Source organism: Crocuta crocuta, unplaced genomic scaffold (genome assembly GCF_008692635.1).
Source record: "Crocuta crocuta isolate KB4526 unplaced genomic scaffold, BGI_CrCroc_1.0 scaffold112, whole genome shotgun sequence".
Classification (NCBI taxonomy): domain Eukaryota; kingdom Metazoa; phylum Chordata; class Mammalia; order Carnivora; family Hyaenidae; genus Crocuta; species Crocuta crocuta.
In genome coordinates this window covers 5,749,876-5,774,719 of record NW_027528818.1, presented here as the reverse complement: position 1 = coordinate 5,774,719, position 24,844 = coordinate 5,749,876, and the positions used below count along the sequence as shown (strand labels likewise).

Below are 24,844 nucleotides of genomic sequence, written 5' to 3'. Positions count from 1 at the left end.
ATATATAGCATTTATCCACACGGCACAATTTCAAGAAATTTTTCTTGTGCCCTCCCTTTGTGGAGCGCACTAATGTAGCAGTTTAGGAACTCAGAGGGGAGCGCAGAGGGGAGCGCCTGGTTGGCTCAGTCAGTTAAGCGTCCGACTTCGGCTCAGGTCATGATCTCACAGTTCGTGGGTTCGAGTCCCGCATCAGGCTCTGTGCTGACAGCCAGCTCAGAGCCTGGAGCCTGCTTCAGATTCTGTGTCTCCCTCTCTCTCTCTGACCCACCCCTGCTCACGCTGTCTCTCTTTCTGTCTCAGAAATTAAAAAATAAAAAAAAACATAAAAAAAAAAAAGAACTCAGAGGAAACCCTGGTGCATTCTTCCCCATCCAGCCTCGTACAGATAAACAGCTAGAGGTTACATGCAGAGAAGCCCAGAAACCTGATTTAGGGAGTCAGAGACCCAGCTGCACCTTATAATCCCGGCAAGTTACCAACACTATCTCCTGGCTTGTGATGGAAGAAGCAAATATGTTGTATTTGTAATATTAGTTACAAACACTTAAAGGAAATGGGACTATAAGTGTTACTTTGGGCCAATCCCAAATGTGCAGAAGATTCAAACCATCTTACTTCTCTATGCTGCATTTTGGATTTCTGGTCCATTTAAAAAATCTTTAGTTCAAATGTATTTAAGAATTAATTTAGGGTACATGAGTAAAGAGAGTNGCTCTGTGCTGACACCAGGAAGCCCGATGTGGGGCTCGAACTCACAAACCATGAGATCATGACCTAAAGTTAGACACTTAACCGACTGAGCCAGCCAGGTGCCCCTGCATTTTTCTAAGAGATAAAAAATAAAAAAGACTTCTGGACACCGCCTTTCTAAGAATCCTATACCATCACTTTTTATGGCATTAGAAGGAATGAAAAAAAAAATCAACTAAACTCTATTCCCTTCCCCATCACCTCTTTCTTCTCACTTTTCTTTATTTACTGCTCCCTTCTGCCTCCTTCCAGGAGAGAAGCCAGCTGTGCTTCCTGCTTAATTGTCCCTTGCTTTCATTCCTAAGGGTCATTAAATACTTTAGAGCAGAGGCTATCACATAATTCTGTATCCTTGTAAGTGCGAGGGACACAGTAGCTGATTCACAAATACTTTTTGAATTGAAGTGGGATACCAAAAAATAACCTAATCCATAATCAAAATAATCTAGGGTACAAGAAATGTTTCCTTTTTCACTGCCCATGCAGAAGGTCTTTATGGTATAACTTTGAAAATCTGGGACCTCTGTGAATTTGATATAACAATGGTGATGCCACAACATCTTCTAAAAGCTTGGTAGCTTCTCCCGCTCAAAGGTTCTGGAAGCAGCTAATCAAGGTCAGTGGTACAGGAGGGCTCCTGAGTGATCCCAAACGCTGCTTATGGACAGATAGCAGGAATAAACAACATCAGGTACATGATTTTACCATTCTCCACAGTCTAAGTGTTCTTTGGAGAAAGAACTTTATAAATTTAAAAACAAATCACAGCACTTTCATAGAAAGAAAAATACTTGGTAGTGTTTTTCACGGATAAAAAGTGCATTAGGACTATATTATTTCTCTTTCTCCTCCCAGAGTTAATTCTTAATAACCCAGCATAAACGGGGATGATACTTCCTGCAGTATTTGCCTTCAGGCTTTCAGGGGTGATTACTGAGCAGCACGGTGTTAGTGCATTTCTGCTTCTTATGTGCCGTAACTAATGTAAGCCAACGTTACCAGTTATTTGTACAGAATTCTGTCTTTCTAGGGTCCCACATTTTTTTCCATTAAATACTCTAAACTTCTGGTTTTGGGGTGGTGGTGGTGAATTTCTTTGTCTAGTATGATAAGGAAGAGGTTCTTTTATTTCCAACAGGAGGTAAACATTTTTAATTAAAAATAACGTCACTATTCCAAGGTAAAATCCTGAAAGAAATAAGCTGTCCTGAGAGTAAGCTTATAAATACTATAAGGGGAGCCGTTATATTTTCTTCCCTGTTGTTTCTGCTTTGACCTCATATCACATAAAATGTCCTCGTCTGCTGTGTCAGGGAGCCCTGGGGAGGAGGTCGCTGCCTTCCCTCCTCTGCTCGGAGGCTCCTCTTCCCGGGAGAAGGAAATCACTCATTTGAGTATTGAGAAGGCAGGGTCTGACACGCATGCCACCCATCTCTCTATTTGGTGGAGGTGACAGGGTAAAGCCTTCTGCTCCTAGAGGTCCTGTCCTGGCAGCTGTCAGTGCCTGCAGGCTGCACCTGCTGCCTTCTCCATTCCCGTCCTCTCCTTGGGAACCCCCCCTCCCCCACACCCAGGCCGGGCCTCTTTCCACAGGGGACACCCGCAACTTCCCAGAGCTCTATCTGCAGCTGGTGCAACTGTCTTGTTCAGAGGGGGAAGGAACAGAAGCCCATTCCGACTTAGGGTCCATACCACATCTCCAATCCAACAATGCTGTAATAAAACCAACATCTTAATCTCTGACACCTAGGTCTATTTCTTAGTTGATTCTGAATTCAGAGAGAAGAGGGGTGTGATTAGCCCCCTCAACTGCCAACAGATACCATATATAAAGCAAGTGTTATCCCAGGTTAATTTTGAAAGCTTGTAACTCCCCAGTGCTTCCTTCATAAGGCAGAGTCTGCTCTGGGTATTTAATAAGATAATAATTAATATAAAAGGCTGATTAAGACAAAAAGCTGATCTCCTTTGGAGACTTTAATTGATCATAATCACAAGTGTGACGACAGGTAGTAGGAGGATCTGGTAATCCCTATTTTGTCTCTTTCCTATACCCAACTTCACACACAGAATTCCACTTTCCCTGACTCCATGATTTACTGTCATATCAGCAGAACCCCAGCGCCAGGCAGCAAGATGCCACACCGGCCAACTCGTGAGGCAACAAAACTCCCCATCTGGCTAAGCTGGTTAAGTACCTGCACCACTCCCTCTTCCCGCTTGCCTTGTAATAGGCAGTGACTGAAAGGACTTTTGATCTATTGGATACATATCTTCTTAGCAGGCTCTGATCTATTCCAGATGGAAGCCTATTAAGAAGATATGTAAATGTTTTCATAATTATTTAAAAAACATTTTGCAGTATTCTGTCCTTCTGCCCTGCTCCTAGAGTATAACTTAAAAAATATTTTATTTATTTATTGATTTTGAGAGAGAGAGAGACAGAGACAGAGAGAGGGGGGAGAGAGAGAATCCTAAGCAGCACAGAGCCTTATGGGGGGGTTGCTAAATGCCACAAACCACAAGATCATGACCTGAGCTGAAATCAAGAGTCAGACACTCAATCAACTGAGCCACCCAGGTGTCCCTTTAAGATTTTATTTTTAAGTAATCTCTACACCCAATGCGGAACTCAAATTTACAACCACCAACTGGGCCAGCCAGGCACCCCAAGTATAAATAAGTTTATTTTTAAAGAACAATAATGTGTCAGTAGATTTAGCTGGGGGCTACTTTTCTTGTTATATCTGTAATAGATCTTTTTTATTTACTCATAAGAAGAAGATAGGGTTCAAAGTAAGAAAAAATGTATTTTGATTTAAGCTCTGGACAAAATTAAATATCATCACCATCATCATCATCATCATTATTATTATGTTAAGTAAGCTCTTTGCCCACACGAGGCTTCAACTCATAATCCCAAGATCAAGAGTCGCATGCTCTACTGACTGAATCAGTCAGGTGCCCTGGAAAAAATAAAATTTTAGATAAAATTTTCCAAGGTCTATTTTCTGACACATTTTCTGGAAATTCACTAATAACAGATGGGATATTTGAAATGCAAACAACAATTAGAGCATTAATTCCCAACCCAATGAGTTTTGCCACATCTTTTTGCTCTGGTAAGCTCTAGAAATACTGGGGACTGTTATCAAACACTCAAAGGCAAGTTCATTTTAATCACCTTAATTTAAACAACATTAGCCATAAATCACTTAGAAAGTAGAGAGTAGGGTTGTCAAATCAAGTAATAACAGTGCTCTAAGTCCCAAAAGATGGGAGATTGCTGGATCAGTCTCCTGTATGAGAACCAGAATAAAATTAACAGCAACAATGAAATATTCCACCATCTCTTTCTATATCCCAAAAGACTATTTATAAAAAGTATGCTTTTTTTTTTTGGTCTTTATTAGTGGTAGAATCAAGCCATTTTGTCTTGATCTGTTTGATTCATGACTATTCTTTCTTTTCCAAAACACCACTGAAGTGGAACAAATAGTAACTGCGAAGATCAACAGTCTAAGTGGACAGTGAGTAACAGGAGCACACTGAAGCTGGTGGCTTCAGCTCCTGTGAGTCTCAAGTTTCGCAGACTGACATTTTCTAACACAGAGAATACATTTCACTCCTTTTTGTGAGGAGTCAAAGCATCGGCTTGAAACATGTTACATTCCAGCAAAATGAACAGTCACCAGGCTTACTGGGTAGTATATCCAACAGATTCCGTGCCGAATGTTATCTTTGTATTGCCCCTTGAAGATCAGTCTTCCATCCGTGTCATACTCCTGGGCGGGACCATTCAACTCTCCATCGACATACGTGCCCTGGAGAACGCCTCCGTCCTCATAAGTGTACACGCCCTGGCCCTGTAGGGCATCGTCCACATAATACCCCTCCAGGGTGCTGTGAGAGAAGGGAGAACAAAAGGGAATGGTCAGATCATGACTGTGCTTTCTGAAAAGAAAGGACCACATGCAAGGCACTGCATGCCCAGCTCCGGTTTGATGCTGACCCGTATTCAGTGCATCCCGATTTCCCTAGATCTCTAGAAGAAACACTCCCGAGAGACAGGTAGGATTGGAAACAAAGGGAGATCTGCTTCTTAACTTCCTCATTCCTATTAATCCTTTTTCTCGCTAGCAGAAACCAAGAAGAACAAAGGTACAGGTGGAAGCTGAGAACAAGCCTCAACTGAATACGTTTCAAGGCTAAGATGCAGACCCATCCGGGCAATAGAAATGGTGGCGTTTCATACAGAAACCATTCATCCTTAGTTCCCTCAAGAGTGGTCCAGATCTTATTGGTAGTTCTCAAGCTCTTTCAGATGGCTTGTGTATGGTAGTGTCTAATAATACAAACGTGGTTTAGAATGTAAATGTCTACATCTTTGTTTAAGTCATTAAATGTATTATTTATGGGTGGTGACCATTAACTAGTATCCAATGAAAAGAACACCTTCTATTTCTTTGGGTAAATAAGTAAATATGGGGATTTACTTAAGTAAATGCATGCGTGTGTGCGTGTGCGTGCATATGTGTGTGTGTGTGTGTGCATGTGCGTACACGATCAGGGCAAATGGGGGCAAGTAAGGAAGATTGCAGGATGAGCCCTGCTAATATCGTTAGTAGCCCAATAGTATCGAGACCCATACTTCTAAAACAGAAGAAAGCTCACATGGGTGCTCATGGTGATTTTACAAGAACTTCTCTGTCTCTCCTCATAAAACACTTTTGGAATTTCAATATGTTTTCAGCCTCCCAAAGGCCATTATACAATGAAACTATCTTTACCAAAAATTCCCTTTACATACGGCAATTTGGAATAAGGGAAAAACCAGCTCAAATAATTTTTAAAAATTAAAATTAAGACATTTAGCAACAAAGATAGTTTATTTTAGCATCTGCAGATAGCGATCATTCATCAATTCAGCTAACAAACATTTAGAGGGTGCCTTCTAAGTAGCGGGCATTGCGGGAGGTTCTAGAGAGCATTAGGAACAAAATAAACAAACAGGAGAGGCTTGAAGGCACACAGTGTGTAGTGGGGACAGGTGGGGTGCAGAGGGGGCAGAGAGGACTAAGGTGGCTGCACCTGACTGTGCCTGGTAAAGTCTTGTCTTGCTCACTGAATGACGGAGTGATCTATAATTATGAAATGAAAAGCACAGTCTAAACAACAGTAGCCTCTGATCACATTGTAATTACACTATCAGTAGTCTCCCAAGGAGATAAATAGTTCTCTTTCAGTTTTGTTTGTACTACCAATGATAAACAGGCGGAGTAAATTCATGAAGAGACTGAAGTGCACTTTAGCATAGCCCTTGCATAAATAATCACAATTCTTTATCAGTGAGGTCGGCACTACTGAGATTTGATTGTCATTAGACTTCCCCAATGGCCAAAAAAATAAAAACAAAAATAAGAACAACCTCACTGAAGGATAGTTAATCAACTAATACTATGATGCAGTAGATAGTGCAAAAAACGACTTCAATCATCTATCTTCACGTTTAGCAACGGCCAGATAAAATATAGGATGTTCATTTAGGCTTGAACTTCAGGAAGACAACGGATGGTTTTTTTTAGTTTAAATATGTCCCTAATATTGAATGGAACATAGTTATCCTAAAACACTTTCTGTTGCTTATCTGAAATGCTATTTTAACTGGGTGCCGTGGATTGTTATTTGCTAACCCTGGGAACCCTATTGACGAGATTCTCAGGGAGCATTCAAAACATTCCTGTGGGTGTTCGAGCAGAATTATCCCCTGACAGACTAGTCTGCCAATATTTCTCAGGTCGGTGGATCAAATCTACAAGGCTGGGTCTTGCAAATCCTTTAAACAGTAACATGGACTTGCACATATTTCCCCGTAACCATCCCCAGAAGCTTGTCCCCTCTTCCCTTACCATGGAGCTTACCATGATACTTCATTAGTATCAAAACATTAAGAACAAACAGCTATTTCCCTCTTAGCCTGACTGACAAAGCTGCACAAATGCAAATTCTTAAGGCACCAGAGAGCAAATTTACTGCATTATTTTTCAGCACCTGCTTGAAAGAAACAGCTTAGCTCCTTTAGCAAATTTGTATGATAGCTTGGATGAAATCTGACGACAAAAGGGGCATATTATCCCATGAACTGGATTCTGCAGGGCAATAAAAATGACAAAGCTCTGAAATCCTGTCACCAAGGAAAGAAAACAAAAGCTGCTTAGTCTGGTGTGAAAGGTTCTGCCGTTCTTTCTAACTTTTTCTTCCAGAGGATGCTGGCAAACCACGGCCTGCTGCCTGTTTTTGTAAATGCAGTTTTATTGGAACACAGCCTCGCACATTCCTTTCCGTGTCCTCTGTGGTTGCTTTCGTATTCTAACAGCAGAGTTGCAGAGTTGTGCCAGAGACTGTATGTGGTCCCCAAAGCCTAAAATATTTACCATCTCAGCCTATACAGAAAAAGTTTGCTGACTCCTGTTCTATGGTCACCCTGGTTTATTCGCTGAGCCCAAGTACACCTCTTTCTATCTTAGCTTCTATAACACGTGATGCTTGCTTCTTCCTGTAAAGCGTATGTAACTAAACGTTTTAAATCCTGGAGGACACATTCAGGAAAAAAGTTGTGGGTCACATTTTCTTGTTGTTCATTCAAAACAGAAATAACCTTGGGATAAAAATGAGTCTTCTCAAGCCTCTGGCATTTTTCTGTGCAAAAAAGAAATAAACTGAGAAAATGGCACTGTTTTGTGGCTGCTAAATTGTTACTCTCTGAGAATATTTGAGAAGTGGCTACATGCAAGTAGCTTTCTAATCCTTCTTGTGGAAATTGGATTGAGAGTTGCATTTTGCGGAAGTCTGCTCATACTGGCTTAACCAGAGCCTACCTCCACTCTCTGCATGGAGTCCTACTTCGCCCAGTCTACCTTGACCTCTGCAACCGTGGTTCACCTTTCTCACTGGCACCTCATCATGAACCATCACAGGACTGTCCATGTCTTTAATGATGGCCAACTAATGTGTCCATTTCTCTACCTAGATTGTAAACCCCTTACAGGAACAAATGAGGCATTATCCATCCATGCATCCCTCCCCTGACATACGAACACAGCTTATCTTCAAGTGGTATTTCCTAAATCAAAGAATGGAAATGGAAACTGGGCTAATTTTGCTTTGAGAAGAGAAGATTAAGAAGGAACATGACAATATTAACAATGTTACTCAAGCGCAGGGAGTAGTCTTTATATGCAGGATACATGCACACAGTCTTCAAGTTAGGAAAGTTTCTTAGACTCTGTGCTTCATTTCTCTATTTGTCAACGGCAGCTACTAGTAGCCTTATTATGAGGATTAAATGGCTTAATACTTATCAAGTGCTTAGAAGATGATCTGGGACATAGTAACTGTTCAAATAAGTAATAACTATTATTATGAAGCATGTACACGTTTGATGGTGAGCTTTCTACTGAGAAACTAGGCTTAAAACACCATCAGGGAAATGGTTATAAGATACTAGAATAGTCAAAGAAGTGTATAAAACTGCTTAAATGTACTTTAAAAATAAGCAGGAAAAGGGGTGCCTGAGTGGCTCAGTCGGCTAAACTTCAGACTTCAGCTCAGATCATGATCTCAGGGCTAGTGAGTTTGAGCCCCGTGTCAGGCTTTGTGCTGACAGCTTGGAGCCTGGAGCCTGCTTTGGATCCTGTGTCTCCCTCTCTCTCTGTCCGTCCCCCACTCATGCTCTGTCTCTCTCTTCTCTGTCAAAACAAAAATGAACATTAAAAAAACAGGCAAGAAAGATTCTTCTGTCTGGAATAATTTATGAATGATCCATTGCACAGCAGAAGGATGGAATAAATGCTTCTTTAAGTGAAAAAAGTAACATGTATTCGTTGCAAAACAAACAAAAAACAAATCCAGCACTACAAAGATGTAGAAAGTAGAAATTCCTACTACTCTTACTCAATTTGGCATATACCATTTAAGACTTTTTTCCCTGTGTATAGATCATGCACTTTCCCACCTCTGTTGTGGCTGTTTTAGTAATAAGATCATACTGTATACAATGTTCTTGACTTGTATTTTCTTATAGTCTCTTTCAACATGTTGGCAGGTTCTTTGGTATGTTGAGAAACTGCAAAAATGGTCTTTTGACTTAGCTTTTTTTGGGCACCAGCAGCTGAATCAAGTAACCAGAAAATGTGGAGAAAGTTGAAACATCAGTTTTAATTAAATTTCTTTCTCTACATATATACACAGACCATTTTCATCTATTTTGTCAAAGCTCTTATATTGAAATTTCCATTAATAATTCCATTATGAAATCTAACTTAAAAAGAAATGAGGGATTTTTATAATTATTTATTTAGAACGACATATCTGCATTTTATTTTATTTTTTAATGTTTATTTATTTATTTTAGGGGGAGGGGCAGAGAGAGAGAGAGAGAGAATTCCAAGCAGGCTCCCTGCTGTCAGTGCAGAACCCCACAGGGGACTCTCTCTCTTGAACAGTGAAATCAAGACCTGAGCTAAAATCAAGAGTCGGATATTTAACCAACCACTCAGGTGCCCTTACATATCTGCATTTTACTCAAATATTACTGTATTATCATTTAAAAATCTTCTTTAGCATTGAATACACAAAAATGCTTCTAAGGGACTTGACAGCTTTGGCTTTTCCTTGGTATTGTGTGGCTAGAATGTTTCGGGCTTTCCACCTCATGAGGCATACACTCTGTTACGCTCCCCACTGCGTTCCTTTCCTTCGGCCAGCTATAGTAATATAAGAACCAAGATGACTGGGGGAAGTACTATCATACTTCCAGGTAATAGAGTATGTTGTCTGTCTTTAAAGTTTTGTTTTTTTTTTTTTTATCCTTTAATAGAAGGTCTGTGAGTCCGTAGGATCTGATTATTATAAAGGCTCAAGATGACAGTAACATTTTTTAATTTTATTTTTAATGTTTATTTTTAAAGAGAGAGTGAGAGGAGAGAGAGAGAGAGACACAGAGAGACACAGAGAGAGAGAGAGAATGAGAGGGGGAAGGGCAGAAAGCGAGGGAGACACAGAATCCGATGCAGGTTCCAGGCTCTGAGCTGTCAGCGTAGAGCCTGATGCGGGGCTTGAACTCACAGACCATAAGATCTTGACCTGAGCCGAAGTCAGATGCTCAACTGACTGAGCCACCCAGGCACCCCTGACAGTAACATTTCTGAAGAGCAATTATTGAAATTAAGTTTTGCTCTCTAAAAACAAATCCTAAGAAAACTCTGCTAGCCACTACTATCAACAAATAATAATAAAAGATAAATTATCAACAGCAATAATAAAAGATAATAATAATAATCCATCTTGACCTTGAGGGCATTATGCTAAGTGAAATAAGTCAGGCAAAGACCAATGTTGTAAGTCCTCACTTACATGTGGAATCTAAAAAAGCCTCACTCAAAAAAAAAAAAAAAGAAAGCCTCACTCATAAAGACAGAGAATAGAGGGGCAGTTGCCAGGGGCTTGGGGAGGGGGAGCTGAGGAGCTGTTGTTGGTCAAAGGAGACAAACTTCAAGCCATAAGATGAATAAATTCTGAGGATCTAATGTATAGCATGATGACTACAATGAACAATACCATATTATATACTTGAAAGTTAAGACAGTAGATTTTAGATATTATCGTGATCGGGGCGCCTGGGTGGCTCAGTCAGTTGAGCGTCCAACTTCCGCCCAGGTCATGATCTCACAGTTTCTGAAGTTTGAGCCCTGCATGGAGCTCTATGCTGACAGCTCAGCCTGGAGCCTTCTTCGGATTCTGTGTCTCCTTCTCTCTCTGACCCTCTTCGGCTCACACTCTGTCTATCTGTCTCTCTCTCAAAAATAAGTAAACATTAAAAATAAAATAAGTAAATAAATATTATCACAACAAAAACAAAGGTAATTATATGAGTGGATGGAGGTGTTAACTAACTTAATTGTGGTAATCATTTTATAATATAAATGAATCATATCATCATGTTGTATACTCACACTTACATATATCATATGTCAATAATATCTCAATAAAACTGGAAAAATGCAGATACAGAGTAAACAGAAAAAAAAAACCATGTTTTCCCATGAATGTCTCCTAGGTAGTCTCCACTCTGCAAGGTCTTCACAGGTTTTCTCCTTTAATCTGTACAACTTGGAGAAGTACGGATCATTATCTTCACTTTATACATGAAGAAACAAGTTCACTAGATCAGAGCTCTTCTGGGTTGATTCTCAAGTAAACTTTCCATCAATCTGCCAAGCTCCTACCAAGGCTGTTCAAGCTCTTATGAGAAAGTAAATACATTCACCCCAGGACTCTGAACTTGTCACAATTACTGCTAATGAGTGACCTCAAGTAAACTTAACACAAAAAAGAAAGGCAGTCAGTCAGGGTCAGAGCTATTTCCTCACTTCTGGCTTCTTCTGGCTTCTCACGTCTCACAGAAGATTGGTAGGTGCAGTGAGAAGAGGAAGGCTCTGGAATTGAACTCACCTTGGCCTGAATCTTAGCTCCAACTCCTACTGACTAGGTGGCCTTGGACAAGTTATTTAGCCTTTCTGTGCTTTAGTTTCTTTACACGTAAAATAGGATTAAAAAGCTTACTTCACAGGTTGTTACGAAGGGAACATGCCCAATGTGGAGCAAATGGTAGGTACTCCAAGTTCTCTTTTCCACTCCCCCACTTCCTGTATGTCACGGGAACTGTTCCCTTAATCAAAACAGTTCATTACAATGCAGATGAATATCTTTGTTGAGCCTGGTTCCAGCAAAAGCTGGATGACTATCAGGAGCATTGAAGGGACTTTTGCTTTGTGTGGGAGGCTGGAATACATGACTTCAGAAGTCCATTCCAACTCCGGTTTCCCTGAAATGTGACCAAGTGCTTTCTAAAAACCAAACCCAATAAATCCTGCGTAGGCCTGTCACCTGGAAAATGGCAGCCTTTCTCAGTGGCTCACCAAATAAACACCCTTGCTTAGATTATTTGGCTGATGTTAAACTACAAAAAGCCCTCTTAGCTTGACACATTAGTGTAGGGAATCAACATGAGGAGTAGTTAATAATACTTTGAAATCTAACTGGCACATCAAGAGGGAGCATTGATAATATAAAAAAATATAACTAAATGAATTCACTCTTCTTTATCTCATAATGAGACTAAAGACCACACAATTCCCTAATATTCCACAGCCCAAAGCCAAATACCTCTTTCTTGTTACCATCCTAAAATTCCAAGAAGTTCTGCAGAATTGCCTTTACACCCATAAATCTTGGTTGAAATGGTAACAATTAAGGAAAAAACACCTTAAAATGAACACTCAGGGGCACTAGATGGCTCAGTCGGTTGAGTGCCAGCTGCGGCTCAGGTCATGATCTCAGTTTACATGGGTTGGAGCCCTGGTTCATGGGTTCGAGCCCTGCATCAGACTGTGCTGACAGCTCAGAGCCTGGAGCCTGCTTCAGATCTGTCTCTCCCTCTCTCTCTCTGCCCACCCCTCCTCCACTCACATTCTGTCTCTCTCTCAAAAATAAAATAAAAAAATGTTTAATGTTCATTTATTTCTGAGAGAAACAGAGAGAGAAGAGAGAGAGAGAGAGAACCAGCAGGGGAGGGGCAGAGAGAGGGGGAGCCACTGAATCCCAAGCAGGCTCCAGGCTCTGAGCTGTCAACACAGAGTCTAACAAGGGGCTTGAACTCACAAGCTATGAGATCATGAGCTGAGCTGAAGTCGGACACTTAACTGACTGAGCCACCCAGGCGCCCCTAAAAAATTTTTTTTAAATGAACATTCAGAACTGGGGATTAGTATAAAAACTGGAGCTGTGCACATGAAAGTATTCTGCACAGTAAACATTTTCATAATACTCCAGCACAGGGCTCCAGCAAATCCACTGGGGCCAGATAGACTCCAGAGCCCCATTGACAAAGCCTCAGATCCCTTTCTCCTCACTGCATAAATGCCTTCATCTCGGCACCAGACCCGATGTTAAGTCCCAATTAACTAATCTTAGTCTTTGGACATTGGCTTCATTTCTTTACAGAGGGGGAGAAAATGGAAAGCAATAGCTGCTTGAAAAGAGAATTTAAAAAATAAGGTCCATTTTCCCATTCATTCCAAATTTGTGGGATAAATTATCTGGTAAAGAAGGGCTGGTCTGACTTTGGGTTCTGACATCAGTTTTAATAAGTTTTTCTGTTCTACATTTTGCCATTTAAAATAAAGATCAACTGTTGGTTCAGATCTCAAAACTAGCAAACAGTCTGAGGCTGAGATCATAGTCAAAAGGCAAACCATATACATTTTTGCTATTTAAATTGATTTAGAAATAGATAGCTATTTCCTGATTTTACCTTGCATATATTTAATTAAGATGCTTTAATTCTCCACCAACAGTGGGCACCTCTGTGGCATGGTGGGGGGGGGGGGTGAGAAAAAATGGGGAAGTGTGTTCGCTTTTTACACTGGTGTATTTCTTAAAGTTTGTTATTCTATCAGAAGTATTTGGTATACCTGCAAAATTTAAAAATAAAATATTCTGCTTCTATCTAGGAACTTAGTTGAAAAATTTAACAGGGCCAATTTTCCTGGTGATCTCAGTGTTTAAAATTCTTATTCAGGGGGCGCCTGGGTAGCTCAGTCGGTTAAGCGTCCGACTTCAGCTCAGGTCATGATCTCATGGTTTGTGAGTTCGAGCCCTGCGTTGGGCTCTGTGCTGACAGCTCAGAGCCTGGAGCCTGCTTCAGATTCTGTGTCTACCTCTCTCTGCCTCCCCCATGCTCATGCTCTTTCTCGGTCTCTCCTTAATAAAAATGTAAAAAAATTAAAAAAAAATCTTAATCAGGATTATCATATTCTATGTAAAGTAGAAAAGCGATTCTAGACTTTCCCTGATATAAATTTATATTTGCTTGAAACCCTCTCATAAATCACACGCCCCATTTTTGGCAGAGGTTGTGGTAATGGTTTCACGAATATATACTTGACTCCAAATTCATCAAGTTGTGTATATGAAATATGTACAGCTTGTTGTGGGTGAATTACACTTTCATAAAGTGGGGTTAAAAATGCCGTGCCCAGTTTCACGTTTCATAGAGGATTAGAAGACACCGGGCCAAATCTTCTGTCACTATACTTTGCGATTTTCCAAACAGGCTCTGGCAATTGTAAACCAACTCTTCGACGGGAACATAAGCCAGCATTACAGGTGTGAACAACTTTTAAAACCTCTTAAAGAAACTTTTTGTTTCCTCATCTGTTATTTCAAAACCTTGATTTCAGCTTTTTTGGGGGAACTTTTTTTTCCGACTAAAGCCTCCTGACTGGCAGTAAAAGCACAGGGTCCCCCCTCTGTTTTACCCAATATATCAGCCCTAAAAGTTGGGAGTCGTAGTAGGGAGAAAAATAGATAGACGAATGTAAATTAAGGTACTGGTGCCTGGAGAAACAGCAGACTTCTCCATGACCACATCCCGTACCCGCCTTAAAAAGACCTAGTAGATTCCACTGCCTTTTTTTCTCTCAGTCATAAGATTATGTCACTAGTGTTTATGGCAAATCCTTTTAGCAGATGTCTCATAATATGATCAGTATTGGGCTTAAGAAAGAAGGTGACAGTGACCTTTTGAGAACTTGTCACCCTGCCACTACATCACATGTCATAAAAGCAGTGATCCTGACCTTCTCCCCTCAAAGTATTAGCCCCCATCTATCTGAAGAAGGCTAACAAAGATAACCTCTTAAGGTCCTTGCTAATACCAGCATTCTTTGATTCTACCATTTGATCTAAGTCTCTACAGGTGTTTGAGTGGTATGTATAAAAACTCGTGAATTAGTGCCTCAAAAAGAAAAAAAAAGTCAATGAATTTATTTCTGTTTCACAGATAGTTACTGGCCTAGTGTTTCCACCTGAGCTAGGGCTTCACCTTTTTCACGCTGGGACACCCGTACACCTGACCGCAGGGGTAAATGGATGAAACTACTCGTGGCCAGAAGTGACTAGCTTACTAGCTTGACAGAGGGAGGAAGGTGCTTGGGAAGTGTCAGGCCCACCCGGCTACCCCCAGAGCCCACAGGATCAGTATCTTGGAGCTAACACAGCTCATTCTTAGCACACCGGTGCATAAATTCAGTCTAATCCTACAGCACCGTGCGCCAGGTCTGGGAAGCAAGACTGTAACCAACATTAAATTAAACCAAACCTGCTGGACGGTTTTCCGAGTCAGTCAATGACAGGGTATGATCATCACACTACCAGACTGAAAGCATGAGTGTGTGTCACAGGAGGAGGTGGGGGCAGCGTGGAGTGGGTGCTCTGGGTGAATTCTACCTTTTCTTTCAGCTCTCATACTCATTCAGCAAGGCTTTTGTTGTTGTTGTTTGTTAGTATCAAGTTAAGGGAAAGTGCCACGAAGCAGATGAAACAGACACAGATTCTACCCTCGAGGAAACCTCTGTCCTGTAGCGGAAATCAGACATTTACGGAGATATAAATTTGTTGAATGAATAAAAGAATAATTGTAGCATCATGAGGTAAGAAGTAACACTTTCCAGAAAAGAGGTATAAATAAACTGCTATGAAATGAGGCAGGAAAAGTTTCCCTCTGGACAGGTTAAAGGAGCCGTGAGAGAAGAAAGCATTGATACCAAATCTTAAGAGCCCTCTAGGGGACCGAGGATCCACCAAGCATCCACAGCAGGGCAAAAGAAAGGAAGTAAAATATCTGCCATTTAAAATGAACAGTTTGCAAGCAAACCTCGGCTAAAAGGAGATGTGGTGCGGGGCTGGGGGCAATGAGAAAGAAAACATTGGAATTAATAATGAAAATACAATTTTACAAAAAGTCTCTGATGGGTTTTTATTGCTTTCCTTACTCTTCCCTGTATCAGGTAGTGGGAGAGCCTGAGGGACTGTTAAAAACTTTAAAAACAATCCACGCCAGGGGCATCTGGGTGGCTCAGTCGGTTAAGCATCCAACTTCAGCTCAGGTCATGATTTCATGGTTCATGGGTTCGAGCCCCGCCTCGGGCTCTGCGCTGACAGCTCAGGGACTGGAGCCTGTTTTACATTCTGTGAGTCTCTCTCTGCCCCTCCCCCACTTGTGTGTGCCTCCTCTCTCTCCCTCTCTCAAATAAATAAATAAACATTAAAAAAGAAAACCCTCTCCGTCTATAGAAAAGGGATTCTGGGTCACAAGCCAGTCTCTTGATCACCCTTGAAATGCCAGTTTAGACATTTTCTTTCCCAGAAGAAATCTGTGGTTTAGGAAGCCTTAGCTCATTAGCAATGTCCAGAGCTTAGACGTCCTATAGATTCCTATAACCTTCGTTAGCTAAATCCATTTCTGCATTACCCAACGAACTGGTCAGAAGGAGAGCCGGCCCTCCCACGGCTCTGAATTCGTCTAAATGCTAGAGAAATCCATGCTCTTTGTTTCTGAAGCTGACATGGTTTAAACGCCACGGTTCGAAGGCTAGGCGTGTGCAATGCCAACTCTTCTCGAAAGAGAAAGTCACTTCTACAGTCATTCCCTCCTATCTCAAGAGGGGAAGGAGCTTCTGCCTCACCGCATTCTCAGGTAGGAGGCAAAAGGAAAGTAATAAGAACCCTGCTGGGAAACATATTTTAAGTTATGACATCAGCACTAAAGTCTCACACATGATGAAGGTTATCCCAAAGAGCAATATTTCAAACACCGTGGGTCTGGAGCTGTACGCCTCCAATGTCTACCTGTCCCATGTCTCACTGCCTGAACTGTGATGATGTGGCTCTGACGAGCTTTGCTGAATATTTTTTTGACTAATCTCACGAGGACAGAGAGTATGCTGAGGAAATCATGAACCCATGAGCTGGCCGCATCTTCCTTCGGGATATGAAGAAACCAGACTGTGACGACTGGGCTGCATGTGGCAGACTGAGTGTGTGTGGTACTAGAGAAAAAGCGAGAAGCCGTTGCTACCTGAACTGCCCAAAATGGCCCCTGGCAAAAACAATCCCCATTTGTGGGACTTCATGGAGACACATTACCCAGAGGATCAGGTGGAATCCATCAAAGAATTGGGTGACCCACGTAACTAACAGGTGTGCGATGAGCTCCCCGATTCTGGCGTGACAGAGTGTCTGTGTCAAGGAGACAGATCATCATACCATAGAAGGCAGTGATGACAGACCGAAGCCTGACGCTGGCTTTGCCAAAGCAGCACGGGTGACTTTCTTGGTCCGCAAGGCAGTGCATACATGTTGGGGCTGCTTTTGCCTTTTGTATTAGTTGTACCAAAACATTTACTGAAATTTCATTTGTATCATTCCTTTAAGTACAGTAATTTGGTACCCCCCCATGCCCCTGAAACAAAACAAAACACAACTGTGAGTGGTACCTGCCATCAAAGAAGAAGAACTTCCCCCGTCCGTTCTTCTCTCCGTGAACAAAGTTCCCCTCAAATCTGTCCGTGGAGGAGTAGGTGACCGTGCAGAACCCGTGAGGTAAGCCATCGTCATCCAGGTGCCCTGGAGAAAGGGAACCACAAGGCAGACCTTAAGATCTTCAACGCTCTCCCACTGACATGTCTGTGCTCAGATCCTGCCAGCAAGTTCTCTGAGCAGGGCCCCCTCCCTGCTTGAGCAAGAGAGAATGCCAAGTTCTCTGTGCCTGCATCAGCAGTATGAACTTGACTGTGAGGTACACTTTGTGAGAGGATGCGGGCCACAGGAGAGGGACTTACACACATACAGAATATGAGCCAAAAAAAATAAGCTTGTGTGTTACTGGGGACTAAATTTATTACCAATAACAACACGTGCATGTTTCAATTTATGAAGTACTTCCCCACGAAGCACTGCTTCTGTTTGGTATATGTGCTGCTGAAGCGAGCACTCACTGCTTCTGTTTGGAATTAATGCCCCCAAACATTTCATGCTTAATTGAAATGTGACTGAGATAGCACCATTTTATAGCCCATTGGAAGGTACACTATCTTTGCAATAAGGTATCTAATTGTAGAACTCAGTATATAGTATGATTTTATATAACATTATACAGTATGGTGAGGAGGATTGCTAGCCAGGTGACTTTTGAAAACCTCACTCACTGCTTGCTATTTGTTACATATGAAAAACAAGGGACATAGCCATGTCTCTAAAACTGCCCTGATATTTATACACCTCATTGTACTAATGCGTGAACTCCAAGTCCTTCTAAGCCTGAACTTAAGCTTGACCTTGAACTTGCTGTTTTACTTTACAATTCATTTCAGCTTTGAATGTTTAGTAATAACCTTGTCATATACCCTCTACCACGATGTTCAGGGGGCTTGTGCTTTAAACGCAGCTAGAAGTATCCACATGGCCATTTAGGCAGTGATGTTGAACATCAGCAGCATTTATTATACTGTGATCTTTAAATTGCTAGTTCTTCCTGAATCATAGACTGGTATATTCTAAAATTTATGTATACAGTCCATATTTAGTTTTTTTTAATCATTATCTGCATATTGCATAAAACCCGGGAATTACCTCACTGATGTCCTCCCAATTACTCTGGAGAGCTAATTTTATGGAGGTGGATGAAAGTGAAGGCAGTAGTTAATCTACTGGCTTTTCCTGAGTTAACGACCTGGGTCATGGATGAAAAAGGTATGAAAGCATTAAATACTGTGTGCAGTGCAGGGACATTAAACACTTAAATGTGGCTTCCAGATGGTTCACAGACATAAAAGAATACACAAACCATATCACCACAATGAATGCTTTGGTCTCCTAAAATGATTTCTTCTAACATGATAAAAAATATATATATCATCCCTTAGAAGAGACATTAAGTGACAAGTGTTATTATGAAGAACAAAACCCTCTTTATTTGTGTTACTGATCACATAAACATAAAATAACAATGAACAACTACACTGTTTTATTGCTACATCTGACTCTGTATAGAATGAGTTACCTAGAATATTACAGCAAAACATGGCTCCTTAAATAAATCACAATCAATATGGTTCCTTTCTTCTTCACACAAATTTTTTCCTACAAAAGGGCCAGGAAATTAGAGATTAGAAAGCTACTAGGCCATAATTGCTTTCTTCTCCTCCAGAAGCTAACTACACATGACATATTCAATGATACTTGAGTCATACGAAATAATTTGGACAATTATTTCCTAAACACGTACTGATAACATTTCTCTGATTGAAATAAATTACATATACTTTTTTCCTTTTCATTAAAAAAACCCACTCAGTGTACAGCTAAAAGCGTTCTTCTATGAAATGTTGGGATTAACATTTCTATGAGTTTAGCATTCTACTTATATTTTAGGTATAAATATCAGGATAATCATTTCAGCCTTATACTGAAGCAGTTACTAATTAGTTGAAACTGTTTTCCCCACAAAAACCAGTTCATGTATTTCAGACTTTAAAAAGTTAACATGTGATGAAACTTGTTATTTGACTTTAGATCAAGAGTACTATTATGAGAAACTTGAGTACTAAGGGGGAAAAAGTCCAGTGTAAATTCATTTCCACCTTCTCTCATTCACAACAGTCCTGTCCCATTTCTGGATAATACACTGCAGGTGCATCCCTGGCAATGGAAAATTAGAGAATTATTAAAGTGTCACATAACACGCTAAAAGCACTTGCGGGAGAGTACTGATCCCAGTGAGATGAAAGCAAAGACATCACTCAATCCCATTCCATGAAGGATGCTTGTGTTGATGTGTCTTTCCACAGGCCAGTGAAGAGATGTCCCTCACCTTCTTACTCTCTAGGGTGAGAGGGGCACAGGGAAGAGCTGCTGAGTGAGGGCCATTTCTCGGGTGACACTGTGTGTTTGGACAGATGTGGACATGTGACACTTCCTCCTCCCTCTATCCGTCCGCAGCAGGACCCTTGTTGGCTTGTTTGCTTTGTTTTCCTCTCGTCTTGCCAAAACGAGGATGATGTTATCAATGAACAGGATCAGTTATAAAGGGTTAGAAATTACGGGCTGTGATCATTCAAGAATTCCACTCTGGGGGCGCCTGGGTGGCTTAGTCGGTTAAGGGTCCGACTTTCGCTTGGGTCATGATCTCGCGGTTTGTGGGTTCGAGCCCCGCGTCGGGCTCTGTGCTGACTGCCAGCTCAGAGCCTGGAGCTTGTTTCAGAGTCTGTGACTCCCTCTCTCTCTGACCCTTCCCTGCTCACGCTGTCTCTCTCTCTCTCTCTGTCTCTCTCTCTCTCTCCTAGAAGTGAAAAAAAAAAAAAAAGAATTCTACCCTGAATATTTAACAGCCTGGAGCGGTTTTCCTCACAGTAGAACTTGGTATCTAAAAACAACAGCCACAACAAAAGGAATAACAAGGACAAAGAGACTTTCCAAAGAGAGAAATGTAGGGGAGAGAAGAAATTGAGGTGTAATGCCCTCACGTTGCCTTTCACATAGAAGATCCTCTGGTACAACTCTTATCCAAACGCCCTTTGGATAATAACATCCTGTACTATTTGTTTGGTCAGTAACAGCTGTTTAATGGAGGGGGCTGCTGCTATACAGAAAAGAAGTGTGCAAACCAAAGGGGTAATGTCCTTCCCTGTTGTCTAAAGTAAACCTTAACGCAACTCCCCACATTCCAAGCTTATTTTCTCATCCGAGGAAGCTAATGCTGAGCACCCAAGAAACCCACTAACCACTCTGAGCGTGCTAATGAGTACTAAAGCCCCTTCCCAGTCCTTTTCTCTCCAGAGAAGGACACACTAGCGGACTGCCCTTTCTTCCTTGCTGCTGGGGGAAGAGGGTACTGCTAAAGAGGTAAGGTATCCTCAGGACCCAGGAAGAGAAGTGGAAGAAGCCTTTGTAGTTAACATAGTTCTCAAGAAAACCACCAGGATCTTCAACAGCATGTCCTGGTTCCGAATTCTTACCCCTTCCAAGCTTAGCTAACTCAGAGAGAAATACCAGTCCTCCTTGCTCTCATTGAGGTCAATTTGTAAAATGCTCCAAGGCAGCCAACAGCCTTCTGGGCCAGTTCCCACAAAACAGAGGTTGAACACCAGACCCAAACAACAAGGAGAATTCACTTGAATGACTGTCTGTGTTGATAACGCTGTCCTGGCTCATGTGCTATGTTATCTGTCTGCAGCATGATTCTAAATATTTAGAGGTTAGAGAAGGAAAAATGTACTTTTTCACTCTGTTCTAAAGATCATTATCTACGGAACAGATAGAAAGTTAAACTTTTCCCCCTCCAGTTACCTCTCAGCCTTTTCCCTGTATTCTTGTAAGAATTCAAGACCAGACCTGTAATTTGGGCAATGATGGTACACCTGGGCAAAGGAAATCGCCTCTGGATCAGATAGTGGCTGCCTACCTGCCTCAGGCTTACCCACAGGAGATCTGAGAATAGGGTGTGTGTGTGTGTGTGTGTGTGTGTGTGTGTGTGTTTCTTTCAGAACAAGAGACACTTATATGCATTGCTGGTTTCACAGAATAGGCCTACTTTAAAAGTAATAATAATAAAAGGCAAAAGTATTATTAGTGCAAAGAACATGTCCTTGTGACGATGCATTTACACTGGTTGTTAAAAACATACTTCGATTTTTGAGAGTGATTCTTTGTAAGAGCTCAATTATTAGTTGTGAAGGTCATAATTTTAACGCATGGCCCACAGGGAAAGGGTTCTCCCAGGGCACTGAGCATGTGTTTTTCCCAAGTACAGAGTGTGAGTCGGCCTTATTAGAGACAGGCAGTATCAGATATTAGGGGGCCTTAAAAATATTTTTAATATTTTGAGGAAGTTGGGGGGCAGTGAAACACTGAGGTGCTTATTTTCCTTCTGGCTCCTTAGTTCTGAAAATTCTGATATTTCATTTTTTGAGTATTCTCCCTCAGTGTCTCCTCTATTTCTCCAGCCTTTCCATTTTTTTTTCTTGCCTGCTTAACCAAATATCTGGATTCTTTCAAAGCACCTTCTAGGCGATCCCTTATCTTGCAGAGCTCTGGGCCTGACATTCCCAGCTCTAAAAAGCCCTCATAGCTTCCTATTGCTTGCAGCACGCAATTCACATTATCAGCCACCGTGTCTTAGCCTCCACACTTCTCCTTGGCCCTCCGAGCAGAACTGAATGATGAATCTCTGAATGTGCCTACGTCACAAGATGCCAAACCCGTGTTCACTCACGGTGCTCCCCTCTCCACCAGAACCAACTCGGGACCACCTCTTCCGGGAAGTCCTTCCTCAACCACTTCCCGAAGCTGGAAGCGATTCTTACTTGTTCTCAACCACCATAATTCATCTGTTTGGATATGATACACTTATTGAAAATTATATTAAGGACCACATTATATTCATCTTTGTATCTATGGGTAGACAAAGAAATAAATCTAGTAATAAACAGCTCTGTTCCCAAAGCTAAACACCACCGAACCAATGAGCTTTGAAGAGTTTTTTAAAAAGCCACAGCAGGATCTCAGGTGGCACTGTCAGGCCCTCTGAGGCCAGGGCTTGCTGCCTTCCCCAAGGAGCACAGCCACTAGGAGTACACCTGTTCTCTCCACCACCCAGCTTTCCCCTGAGGATTCATTCGCTCAGAGCCTAGAACTTCACCGAGGCTATAGTTCCACCCTGATAGAGAACCGACATTTAAACTCTGATCCTGCAAAGAGCAAATTCTCCCCCAGAGCAAATTGCCAAGCAGGAAGAAAAAGAAGAAAAAGGAAGTCTGTTGGAGAGGCTGTAAGCTAAATTCTCTTTCCCCAAATACATTTTTCTGAAAGTCACTGAACTCTGTCAGAACCAACCTCTCGAGTGATGAGGAGTGAAACTGACAGAATACTTAACTGTTGCTTCCACACTCAGCTACCAAGTATTTCATATATTTGAATGACTCATTAAAAAAATTTATTTTAAAGGAAAAATGTAGGGAGAAAGTCTGGTATGGGGACAGAGGTCGTCCTGGAGGCCCAAGCCTGTCTCCTACCTCACTGAGTGTGCTTGGATTTGTGCCTCAGTTTTCTCCTCTGTAAAATTAGGCTATTAGTGCCCACCTCAGAAGACTGAGTGGATAACGTGTGTGTGAAACATTTAGCACAGAGCCTGAACACGATAAGAACTAAATAATTACAGCAATGATAATAATTGGGAAGACAAGCTGTTTATGGAGAGAGGTAGGTGATAATTCGAAACCAAGATATTCAGGCTAGCCTCTTACCAGTCTCCCGCGCATGCGGTAGACGATAAGTCAAGGCTATTACAGAGGCACTGAAAAGGCCAACAATAGTTGGAGAAAAGCCCACTGCTACAGTACACTTCGTGTACACACACATGCTCTGGACACTGAGTTTGAGCTTTAGATGCTTCAAAGATTCTGTGCTGCTCTACTTGTTTACACTGAGGTACAACTGAGTCACCATGTGTCCTGGAGTGACCCAAACAGTCAAAGCTTAAACTAGTTTTTTCCAGCATGAGCATATAATAGTGACCCCTCTGGCTCTCAAGCACATTCTGATTCGGGACAGTAATGTACATGGCCGTTCTATATAACAGATTCTTTCTTGTTTGTACACCGAATCCTGCAAAACAACAGAAACAGTTCTAAAGCTGCTTGTTCACATTTTACAAGAAGCTCAGGGACTGCGGACAACTGGGTCTTAAGTTTCTAAAGAGCTTCAAAAAGGAGGGTGGTCTAACCTGGGGAGCACTGTCTGCGATCCAGGGTTTGCATTAAATTTTTACAAGTAAAAGTAAACTTTGAAGAATGACAAGTCCTAACAATTTGAAAAGAGCACATTTTTCATTTATCTTTCATAACATGAAGGCACAAGAAGTCAATAACTTAACTTTAAGGAAGGCTTCCAATAAACCCTCTCAATGTCTTTGGGGCCTCCTAAGCCCCCAACGTTGGCTTCAATTATTAGATAGTTCTGTGAATTCACAACATTGTGAAATGAAGACAAAAACGAATAGTCTTTGAAATTAGATAAAGGAATAAGTTTTAACAGTTATACCAAGATGGATAATGTTTAGAGAATTCAGAATAATTAAGACCTCGAGGTCACTGCAAACAGTCAATTATGTTTTATAAAAACATTAAAAACGGATTTCTTCTCCAATGTAGCAATAACAATGAATTCTTATGCGTTTGTACAGTGTTGCTACTTTTTCTTTACCTTTCATGAGAACTTGTTAATACAAATTAGACGCAAACCAGACTCAACCAAAAGCTTAAAATTATTTACTTGGATGCTTGGTTTAAAATATTCTGGAATAATACCACACAACACTGCAAAACATCACGACGCACTGTCTGGGGTGGAATCAAATAAATCAACACGCTAAAGAATATTTTCCAATATTCAGTGTTACAAAATCATAACATCTCCTGATACAAACAAGTAGATTGTATAACGTCCCCACCTCGCTCTTTAGAACTAGGAAAAAAAAAAAAAAGAGGTGGAGAAACTCAGCAAAACAAAGTGGCGAGAAAAGTCGGGGGAGGGGCGCTAGAAGCGAAGGGGCGGAGAAACACGACACCAAGGCGGTGATATCACCCACAGCCAACAGCATGGAATTCAGAAAGTTAAGTGTCACCCAGCAATTTCGGTCAGGGCTTGCGGCGCGCCTGCACAGCGTGGCGGCGGCGGCACCCGGGCTCCGAAGCAGGAAGGGGGAGGGGTGGTTTGACTGAGTTCGCTCGAGGGCATTAAAGCGGAGGGCCACCTCCTCCTGGTTGCCGTGCGTTCAAGCCCCGGGGCGGGAGCGGCGTTCACTGCCCTGCAATGATTTCATCTTTTCGGAAGAGCGGCCGCCCGGGCCGCGGCTGCCACGTGCCTGGTTCGGCCCCATGCGCTGCGCCGGGGGACGGACCCGGCCGCGGCCGCGGTCACCGCAGGTCGCAGCGGCGAGCGGAAGGAAAGGGCTGGCAGCCGGAGAGGGGCTCGGGGCGGCCAAAACCGGGGCGTGGGGTCGTTCGGCCGAGACTGCTGGTCTCAGGGGGCTGTCTCCTGCGCACCCCCACCTTCCATCCCCCAAAGGGGGAAGGCCAGAGTGCGGGGCAGGTTCGCAACTCGGAGGGCGGACGCAGGCGGTGGCCAGGGGGGT

General features: G+C 42.0%; 1 protein-coding gene across 1 annotated transcript in view; it reads right to left on the bottom strand.

The window, feature by feature from the left end:
• SETD7 (SET domain containing 7, histone lysine methyltransferase) overlaps positions 1-24,844 on the bottom strand; it is a 47,749-nt gene that overhangs the window by 22,123 nt on the left and 782 nt on the right. Inside the window, exons 2-3 of the mRNA XM_077755959.1 lie at positions 17,151-17,280; positions 4,455-4,656 (exon numbers count right to left, since the gene is read on the bottom strand). Of these exons, the coding sequence (XP_077612085.1) occupies positions 4,455-4,656; positions 17,151-17,280 (332 nt within the window). The remainder of the gene's footprint in view (positions 1-4,454; positions 4,657-17,150; positions 17,281-24,844) is intronic.